The sequence below is a fragment of the Anas platyrhynchos genome, chromosome 7 (genome assembly GCF_047663525.1).
Source record: "Anas platyrhynchos isolate ZD024472 breed Pekin duck chromosome 7, IASCAAS_PekinDuck_T2T, whole genome shotgun sequence".
NCBI lineage: Eukaryota > Metazoa > Chordata > Aves > Anseriformes > Anatidae > Anas > Anas platyrhynchos.
Window position 1 is genome coordinate 31,409,822 of NC_092593.1, and position 10,529 is coordinate 31,420,350.

At 48.2% G+C, this 10,529-nt stretch overlaps 1 protein-coding gene across 13 annotated transcripts in view; it reads left to right on the forward strand.

Moving 5' to 3' along the window:
* Nucleotides 1–7,813, forward strand: part of FN1 (fibronectin 1) — a 52,466-nt gene extending 44,653 nt beyond the window's left edge. For 4 of the 13 annotated variants that reach the window (XM_072041265.1, XM_072041270.1, XM_072041271.1 and 1 more), the window contains 8 exons: nucleotides 699–798; nucleotides 934–1,165; nucleotides 1,715–1,853; nucleotides 3,038–3,202; nucleotides 4,395–4,520; nucleotides 5,094–5,200; nucleotides 5,452–5,562; nucleotides 5,948–6,788. In XM_072041265.1, coding sequence (XP_071897366.1) covers nucleotides 699–798; nucleotides 934–1,165; nucleotides 1,715–1,853; nucleotides 3,038–3,202; nucleotides 4,395–4,520; nucleotides 5,094–5,200; nucleotides 5,452–5,562; nucleotides 5,948–6,022 — 1,055 coding nt within the window. In that variant the 3' untranslated portion in view covers nucleotides 6,023–6,788. Of the gene's footprint in view, nucleotides 1–698; nucleotides 1,166–1,714; nucleotides 1,854–3,037; nucleotides 3,203–4,394; nucleotides 4,521–5,093; nucleotides 5,201–5,451; nucleotides 5,563–5,947; nucleotides 6,789–6,827 lie in introns of those variants that run through there. The other 9 variants (XM_072041268.1, XM_072041263.1, XM_072041267.1 and 6 more) reach the window with 3 other exon arrangements.
* Nucleotides 7,814–10,529: the final 2,716 nt, after the last annotated feature.

The window sequence follows — 10,529 nt, forward strand, 5'->3', positions numbered from 1 at the left end:
TTTTTGAGTCAAATAGGCTTTGTATGGAGGATTTCCTTTCTAGGATGCAGGAGGTGAGATTCCTAAGTTATTTGAATGATTTTTGGCTATGTTTGAATACCAAGAACAAATCAACATGCTTGGTGCTTGATTCTGGGCTGGGTACTTAATCCATAATTAATTTAAGGTTAATATTCATTTCCTTCTAGCTTATTATACCATCAAAGGCAGAATCCACTTATTTGTTGCCCATTGTATTTCTTTCTTCACCCCCTCCACAGTTTGAGAATGAGGTATCTGCAAAATACCCTCTGGATATCTGAATGCCATCTAGGGGCTAGTTTCTTACTGCACACCAGTGGTTTTCTTAATTGATAACCTCAGAATATCTGTTGTAATTACATCTTCTCAGTTTGAGCACTGGTGGCTTCTTTGGGATGCAGTATTCAAAACTGTTGCTCTGCTGTATGAAAAATTCATACCAACACACTTCTTATGCTCATGTATGAAATAAATATATTTATATGCCATATAAATATATATAGAGAGAAATCATTGCCTTCACGGTAATCACAATGAGATCATAAAAAGTGTGTTGCATCTTGGGACAACTGCTAATCTTTGCTTGGAGCAGTGTACAGCACCCACTGCAGCTGTTTGATTTACCACTGTTCATTTGCCGTGCTTTGCTTTATGGCTTCTAACCTTTCTTTGGCTAGATGAGCTTCCCACGTTGATTACCAGACCGCACCCCAACCAGCCCGACGTTCTCGACGTACCTTCCATCGACGAGGGGACCCCCTACCTCACCAACAATAGGTATGACAATGGAAATGGTATCCAACTTCCAGGCACCTCAGGGCACCCCCAGACAATAGGACACCAGGGGCAGCAAGTCTTCTTTGAGGAGCACGGCTACAGGCGGCCTGTACCCACCACAGCAACTCCCCTTAGGCCAGGGTCGAGGCGGCAGCCACCGAATGTGGACGAAGCCATCGAAATCCCCGGGTACCAAGTGCCGATCATCGTTGAACCTTCCTACCCTCACTCCCGGGGGCCCAGGCGCAACGACACCACGGGGCAGGAGGCTCTTTCTCAGACCACCATCTCTTGGAGGCCGTTGCTGGAGAGCACTGAGTACATCATCTCATGTCAGCCCGTCAGCCAGGACGAAGACACTTTGCAGGTAAGCGAACTGCCTGAGCGCGGGGATGGTGTTGGACTCACTCTTGGGCCTCCAGCCTTCTGCTGTGCTAAAGGGGTGGCAGGCAGGGTTGGCTTAGACTTATTAATGCAGCTGAGGGCAGGAAGGATAAACACTGCTCTTATTCACAGAGAGGCTACAGGACAAAATGGCCAAAACAAAGCCCTTGCAATGCTGTCAGTACCAACGTTTCACCAGGGAAAGGGGTAGTCAGGGAGACAACTGGGAATTTGCTCTAGAGTTTCAAAGACTCAGGTTCTTCTCCTCCAAGCTGAAGACTTGCTTAGCCAGTCTCCTTTTTCCCCCTCCATTTCTGTCTCCCTGAAATGGTGATAACTTACCCATCACAAACCACAGCCCAAAGTAATTAACTCAGTGGTGTTTGGAGATCTCACTGAGGGGAACAAGCTGGCTGCATCACAGTATAGTGCATAAGTCAATCTAAACACCATTTCTGTCTTGTAAATGGGGTGACACCTGAGGAGTAACCACTCTTCCCTTTTTGTTGACGTGCCATTGCTGTTGTTGCAGTTCAGGGTCCCCGGCACTTCCTCCAGTGCTACGCTCACCGGCCTTACGAGAGGGGCCACCTACAACATCATAGTGGAAGCCCTGAAAGATCACCGGAGACAAAAGGTGCTGGAGGAGGTAGTCACAGTTGGCAATACTGGTAAGTGAAAGCTCTGGAGTCGGGGTGAGCCTTTGCTGCACCTGCCTCACTTCCTTTGATCAAGGAAGCGAGTACCTGGTGCCCTGGCTCAAGAATAGTTCTGAAAGGAACCTTTGCCAGCAGGGAACTGGGCCAAGTAATTTGTAAGGTCCGCTGGTTTTGGATAGCTGCCCCACTGATTGTGTGACCGCAGGTGTTTTGATCAGTTGTCTGATTAGGGAGAACGTGCCCTGAGGCTCCATACATTCCTCAAGGGTCTGTGCTGGAGAGAAAGGGCAAGAGATCTGGCATTTGCAGCTCTCCAAGGAAGTCAGGGATCCTGCTGGTGGTGCAGATTCCTGCCCAGCAGGGAGGACTTGCAGTCACAGTAACACAGCGTGCTCGTGGGAGGATGCCAGTGGCCAGTTTAAGTGCTCCATCAGTCATTTGCCACTGCTTCTGTGCTGGCTAGCCAGCAGCACCACGAGGCTGTCCTGAAGGTCCAGCGGCAGGGCAGGCTGCCTGCAGAGATGCTGATGAAGCACAGACAGGCTGCACTTAGCAGCCTCGTGACCAACCACAAGTACGTGTGGGCAGAGGCAGCACTTGCCACAGCTGGAAAGCCCAGAGCCCACACACACCCTGCGGGACCCGGACTTTGCTTGTACCAGCACAGGGATACGATCAGCAACTGTTTTTTCCCTCCCTCCATTTCATCCTGTGTATTTTGAGATCAAAAAAGAAGGCAGGAAACTTGTCTCTCCAACAAGGTCTCATTCCACTCCACTACCCCACCATGAGCTAGGGTCTGAAATGTCCCCCAAAAGCACCCATGCAGCCACCACCCCCCTGCCTTTGTCCCCAGCATCTCACAGCACGTTTCTCCTACACAGGCTAAGTCAGATTGCTGCTTCTCAGCAGCAAATGCAAAATCTCACACTTGCTTGGAACTTGGCAAATCAAAATGAAAATAGCCTTCACGTCGGCTTTTTTTCTCATTCAACTGCTCTGACACATGCAAATGGAAAATAAATCGCAGGGAGTCTGAACCACTGACAGAGTCATCAGGCGTGTGCCCGTGGGGTAGTTCCATTACTACCACTATGTTTTAAGGAAAAAAATGCACATATTCAGTGCAAATCGTTCTGTCTTTCAGTAGCTCCTATTGCTGTGTATGATGCCTGTTTCTTTTCTTTCCCTTCCAGTGTCTGAAGGACTCAACCAGCCGGCTGACGACACCTGCTACGACACTTTCACCGGCTCCTTCTATTCCATTGGCGAGGAGTGGGAGCGGTTATCAGAAACTGGCTTTAAACTCTGGTGCCAGTGCTTAGGCTTTGGCAGTGGTCATTTCAGATGCGATTCTTCTAGTGAGTAGCTGGCTTCTGACCACCCCTCCCCGTCCCTAACCCCCCTGAGCTCTAAGGGCATGTTTGACAGCCAGTCTGATCCAAACATGACGCAAATGACCACTGGCTCTTCAGTTTTTAAACCAAATCAGGGTTTTGCATCATTATTAGTGATGGAAAACTCTGATTATTTCTCAGCTGTGCAACTCGTGTAGCATTGCTATTCATTGCATCAGCAGTGATCAATATGGTGTTGATATATGATGACTTTTTCCACTGAAGTTAAATGATTTTGTTATTTTTCCTACTTTTTCCAGGTCTATCTAGGCAATGGGTAAATAAATGTGAGATAGACAAGGTGCCTAAATGACAATATCTGAGTAGCCATGTAAGAAGACAGCTTTGAATAGTAAACTCTGGTTGAATTTTCACCTCCCAGTTATGTTGCAGAGGGCCAGACAGAACTTGTGTGGATTTCAGTGGGTATTACAGCAAGTCCAGAGCCTGCTTTGCAAAGCATCTTGCAGAACCAGTTCTCTGATTTCTCTCAGTGGCTCTTTGAAACCATGGAGCAGACAATGCCACTGCCACAGCTCTAAGGTGCAGTCTTGGCAGGACCGAGGCTTACATGGAAGAGTTTCAGGTTTCATGCAAGGGAATGGAACAAAAATCTGTGGTGGTTTAACACAACACGTCCGATGCATTTAAATTGCAGAGTAAGCTAAGCACAAAGGGCACTTCTGCAATTTGCATAGACTCAGAGTGACTGCAGGGGAGACATTTGTTTTACTGGATTAATATTGATATTTCATCATTTGATACACATGCCTCACCCCTTGTTTTCTTTTGCAGTTTGTGATAGTTTTACTGGATATTTGTTCAAAAACACAAGAGTACTTAAAATATTTTTCTCTCCCTTCCTACCTTGAATTTCTTCTCTTCTCCAGCCCTCTCCAACACCAATCTTTGTCACATCATATTCTTTTCCTAAGAGGCTCTACCCATTTCCCACACGTCAGAGACCTCACCAATTACAAGCTGCTGGAGACTAAATGTGTGGCTGTCGGAGGCAATTTTGTCCTCAGGACCCACGAGAGCTGAAGGGATTCTTTCTCTTGCCCCTCTGTTGGTTCCTGAGACATCAAGCTGTTCTCCCGCTGTGTTACCACAGCACCTGGGGTAACTCCTGCTTATGTTCCTCTGCCTTCTCCAGAGTGGTGCCACGATAACGGTGTGAACTACAAGATCGGGGAGAAGTGGGACCGGCAGGGGGAGAATGGCCAGATGATGAGCTGCACCTGCCTTGGAAACGGGAAAGGAGAATTCAAGTGTGAACCTCGTAAGTCACTTCCTGCTGTTAAGAGCGCCAATTTGGGAAGCTTCAGTATCCATCTCAAGGCTGTTCCCATTCACTTTGGGTACTGCCATGGTGGCAAGCAGGGTATCGGTGTTATCAGATGCAGGCTGTGGAAGCTACATTGGGAACAGATTGAATCTGTTCTCCCAGGAGCTGAAAGCATGAAACTCCACATGAAATCCTGTGCTTACAAAGAAAACCCTCTTAGTTCAGGTCACAGCACACTCAGCGCCTGTCTGCTTTTACCCCAAAGCCACACATTAGGGATGTGTCACCGCACTAAGTGGTACAGATTGCCCTAATCAGCCGCACAGGACACTTCTGCAGGGCCTGTCACCTGGCGATCCTTTGGATTCAGCAACATGAATTAAACAGCATTGCTCCTGTCAGGCAAATACCCTCAAGGTCTAGTTGAAAGTGTCTAGGGAGCTACAGAAATGACTGATATTCCCCATGCCAGCCAGCGGGGATCTGGTCAGAAGAGGCTCCTGTTGTGAGCTCTGCTACTGCCAGAGCCAAGCACAGGCCCTGCAACAGAGTTCTGTTTCTCCACAGATGAGACCACGTGCTACGATGATGGGAAAATGTACCAAGTCGGGGAGCAGTGGCAGAAGGAGTACTTCGGGGCCATCTGTTCCTGCACTTGTTACGGAGGACAGCAGGTAAGCAGGAGGGACTTGGCATGCCGAGTGTGCAGTGAGGAGAGCAGTCTTAGGACTGTCGGGTTTCTGGTCAGATGGTGTCTCACTGTCTGGCCAAAACAGGCCCATAGAAGAAGAAAAATAATTAGTAGGAGAGCTTAACCACTTGAAGGGCCTTGGACTCAGGGCCTGTGTGGTACAAAAAGGGAACAACCTCAGTGGTGGTGGAGCTGTTCCCGTGTGTGAGGTCTAACTGGTGCTCTGTTCCCTAGGGCTGGCGTTGTGACAACTGCCGCCGGCCCAGCGTGGAGGTGGCCCCCGAAGGCTCAGCCGGCCACACCTACACGCAGTTCACACAGAGATACCACCAGGCCACCAACACCGTGAGTATGCTTTCCTCCTCTGCCCTCCCAAACTGCGCGTCCGGTCCGGGGCATGGAGAAGGGGGCTGAGAGGAGCATGCAGCTTTGTGCTTGTGGGTGATAGCTGTCGATAAAGCAAACCACCACTCTGCTCACCAAAGGCCAGGGGCTGCAGCTCACACTTCCACACACAGCGTCAGCGGGGCTCTAGTGTCACTCGGCAGCTCCGGGAGATGCCTGCATGCTCTGGCAGTAGTGCACGTAGTGACGTCCTTGTCTCCTTGCCCCTGCTTTGTGCTCACAAAGCTGAGCAGCTGCACGGGCTGGCACCCAGCAGTCCCCCCCCCCCCACAAGTGTCTGCCCTCCCGGGACAGAGCGCTAACTGCTTTCCTTCCCTCCCGACAGAATGTCAACTGCCCCATTGAGTGTTTCATGCCCCTAGATGTACAGGCAGACACACAACATCCACGGGGAAAGTAACATCCAGCAAGACTTCTTGCGGCAAGGGCGACAGCCAAACCAAAGCATAAATACCTGTCTGCCACCATTACCATCCAAACTGGAGTGATGCTAGCCAAACTGCATCTTTGGAGAATGGCCCTTCGTTCTGGAGCCATTCTCCCAGCTTAAGCTCAACTCACAGCTTCTCCAAGCGCCACTCTTGGAGTGTTTCAGACTTTTCTCATGATAGCAACTGTCTTGTTTTTGCTCAAAGTGTTGAATACCAGTCAGTATTCTCAAATTTAAAGGAAAAAGCGAGGGGGGAGGATGCTAACCCAAATTGGCAGGGGATCAAACTATTAAGGGGGAGGGAGAGTGTAGAAATTAAAGGTTCCTGTGCTATGCAAACAACATTTGAGTACGACATTACTGAAGTTTAGAGATAGGAAAGTCCACCAAACACTTCTGCTTTCACATAAGCGTGCAGCCAGCAATAAGATAGGAAAAGCAAATCCAATCACTGTGATATTTAAAATATGCACAGTCCTAATTCTTTCTCAATGATCCTAGTATTTTCCTAGCTGTATCTTTGTATCTCATACTGTTATTTATCAGTTTTGTTCCCCTGACCTTCAAGTGTTTTTATATGGGAATAAAATGTATTAAAGACACTTAGTATGCAGTTGACAAAGAGGAATTTGGTGTAATTATGATCAGTGATTATTTTTATACTGTAAGTGCCAAAGCTTTACTACTGTGGAAAAGAAAAAAACAACTCTTTTAATAAAAAGATTTACAAACCAGACACAGTTTAAGCGATTCTCTTTGCTACCATGGAATCTAGGAAGAAGACGATTATTCTGATCTGGAGTAACATTGCCTTGAAACAAGATGGAGCAAACATCTCAATGAAGCATGAAGAGACTATTTGTAGAGCAGTTTGTTAATTAAAGGCTTCCAGATGCATCCCCCTGTCCCAGTAGAGCGCAGAGAGCCTCTGAGTATGTATGCCATGCTGCAGGGGACAGCTTCGGGGGAACAGGTGGAGGAGAGAGAAAAGGGGGGAGGGAAAATAAAGTAATTCCTGCTTTAGCCAAGAACTGAGGCAAAGGAGATGGTCCTCAGTCCAGCCAGACCCTTAAATACCTAAAAATCAAGAACGTTCTCAAGGGTTTGAGCTGCCCCAAGGTCTGAGGCCACGCTCACCCCGGGTAAAATTGATGCTGGGTCACTGAGCCCCTGCTCCAAGCCTTGCCCTAAAGATGGGGGGAGGACCACACTTTACTTGTCCCTGTGATGGAGGATAACTGACCTGTGACCAGCTGAAGGGTTTATATTGTGGTCTATCAATCACATCACTCTTAAATCCCAGCTACTGTAGCTGCATTTGCATTGTGGTAAATCCAAATAAAAATCCAGAGCTGAGGTTGTTCAGTTACAGCTGAGCGTGCCCTCAGGCACTGCTGTAAAGGCAGTCACAGAAACCCTTCAGTTAGTAACCTCTGTAGAAAGCCTCAAAACTGGAGCCAGACCTCACCTAGGTCGGTGCTTGTTCAAGTCTACTGTGGTATTGGGGGTGGGTGTCATTAAAACTCCCTTAAAAGCCCTTTTAAAAACAAAGCCAGGCTTGATTACAATGCACAAAATTAGCAGTAAGTCCCTTTGTTGCCAGCTTTGCAAAAACCCATACAACATTTGCAAATGTAGAGCATTATTAAAGGTTCTGGTCGTGCTTCCTCAGGCCACATTCCTCTCTTGGCTCCGCCAGCACTGCATTGCTCAAGTCAATGGATTTCTCTGGACTGAATAAAGCATAGCATGAAAATAGAATTTGGCTTCTTGACATGAGAAACCCACATGGCCACTGCTTTCACAGATTGCTATCTATAGAGCAACGAAAACATTTGCAAATAGTAAAATGATTGCAACAGAAATCAGTTCTCTCCCAGCAGTGTTCAAGAGCCAAATGAATATCTGAAATCCATGCAAACTCAACATGGCTTAGACAGACAGAAAAATACTTCCCTGCTAAGACAGATTTCTGTTAATTTGCCCTCCTCAAGGGAGGTCTATGTATTTTGGACCAGAGAGCAATTACAAAGGTCCCTACTTTGTCACTTTGACATTAAGTAACTCACTTGACAGGCACACGGGAGCTGCTCAGTTGAACTCAAGTTGGAGTCCATCTGATCTCCTCCCTGTAACGCCACATCACTCGTAACACCACAAACAGAGGAAAGATTATGGGATAAAATGCTTTAAACACTGCATTTGCCTAAGCTCTCTGCAGAGAGGGCCTGTACCTTAAAACCCGAGGGTTCCCACTGCTGATAGAATTTGTTAGACGTTTATAAGCACAATGCTGGCTGTTCTGTCCTTCAGCTGAGTCTCTTACTTTCGGTTACATTTGATACCCGCTAGCAGAGTGCAGCACAGACAGTAGAGACGTGTGAGAGCCGAAACATCAGCCACGCTGTCTTTCTGCTAGAAACAGCAACAAAAGGAACTAAAGATTGTGCAGGGTCCCTGCTTCAGCCAGCCCGTAGTGCATGAAGTGGCAGGAGACCAGCAGCTGGGCCTCACAACACAGTGTTAATTTATAGCCAAAATCCTCCGGAGCACTAAGATCAAGCGATGTCCGACCCAAGCCATGCTCAGGACAGGGTCAGCTGCCTGGGTAGGGATGAAGGGAGCTCCTGCCTGACAGCAGGAAAGAAATCCCCTCCTGCTCGCTGTGAAGGCTGAGAGGTTCCGCCCTGCCCTCTGCTTACGTCCACGCTTCTGGGAGCTGTTCTTGCTACCAGCCAGGGGCAAGGCACCGTATGGTGATGGTGCAAAACAGAGCCTGTCAGCAGCCTGCTCTTCAAAAAACATCAGCAAAGGGAGCAGACCTATCTCCATGTGCTATGGAAAAGGGATGCTGAGCAGAGCCCCGCAGTTAGATTTCATCATTGCAAGTATCAAAGGGAGAAGCAACTCGTTCAGCTAGCAGGGGATCGGCACACCTCATGAGGAACTGTTACAAACCTCTAAAATGCATGCACAGAGGATTGAAACATGCTCAGCCCAGGTAGCAAAGCACAGACCCTGGGCAGATACCACCACAGTTGGACATTTACTGGCACCTCATGCAGAAATCTCACCTGGATGATGTTAATCAATGGTAACAATCTAACAACAGCTCTCAAAGACAGCAAAGAGCAAGTGAAGCAGGACCACATCAGCACAGGAGCTGGCTGGATGCTTATTACCGGTCCCAGTTTTATCTGGTGCTTTAGAGTATCAGGACAAAGAACAGACTAACAGATTCCCAAGGGACCCTCACGCGTGGTACGTACCAGCTACGATCAAAGCAGAGTGACAGAAAAGACAAGCGAGGAGTGGAAGAACAGTGGAAGAGTCCCAAACACAAATTTTAAGGCGTAAGCTAACAAAAACCACAATGACTCTAACGCTGATACTCCACGGGAAGCAGTGGCGTGGAAAGCAGTCAGGCTGGCCAGGGCTGGGGTTAACACAGCCAACAGGCGAGCTGTTGAGTAACGCACTTTTATTCTGGGCTACTGTCTTAATCCATACAGCAACAAGATTTGAGGAAATCGCAGCCTCTACATGCCACAGCCACTCCAGGCAGCCTGTTCCTGGCTCTGGCCACCCCACAGACAACTCCTCTGCAGCCCTCGTGCCCTAAAAACAACAGGTCTCCACCCCAGGTAAACCAAAATTCACGCCCAGGCAGGGCAAGAGCCAGAAGCAGGACCTGAATTTCCCCCCTTGAGGCCCAACCCCTAGCACCGTGCCCCTCTGCTTGAGCAAAGCAAACACAGGCAGACTTTCCCCTCCGTACCAGTTGAGATCAGAGCCACGACAGATGTGTTTGTTGCAGAACTGCAGCTTGCTCCTTGCCAGAACTGAACAGATTTTATAAAATGAAACCAAAAAATCCCTTTGAAATGGTTACAGGGATTGCCAGCAGAAATGTGCCTGGGCTGTTACTTTATTCATCTCACTGTGCTCCAGATTTTCACTTTGTTTTTCTAATCAGAGTTCAAATCTGCTTTATGCAAATTGCACACAGTGGAGAACGGAAGCAGCTTCAGGCAAGATGCTTCCCAGATGCCTGTGCATGAACTCTGAATTGAACTCTCCCTACCAGAAGCGTGTCAAATGGGCAGAAAGGAGACTCTTCACCTCTAAAACAGCAATTCGACACCGCCGCTCAGACACAGGCACATCCAGGGCAGGGCTGGGTACTGAACCTGAGATTATCTCACACAAAGGATCTGCTTCCCTCTCCTCACAAGGAAAGGGGATAATGGAGCGAAGCACCTGGAGGACAGTACCTGCAAACTCCCAAAAAAGGGGCTCAGTTCAGTTTACAACCCAGATTGTTATCAATTCATCCACAAGCTGGCCTAAGCCAAGCTTCCATCCCATCCCATCACCTCTCTCGTGAATTGGTGAAGTCCGGGCCGTAACATTTGCCTCAGAAATAAGCTTTTTCCCTTGGGACACAGTACCTGGACGACATACGACAAGCTCCACA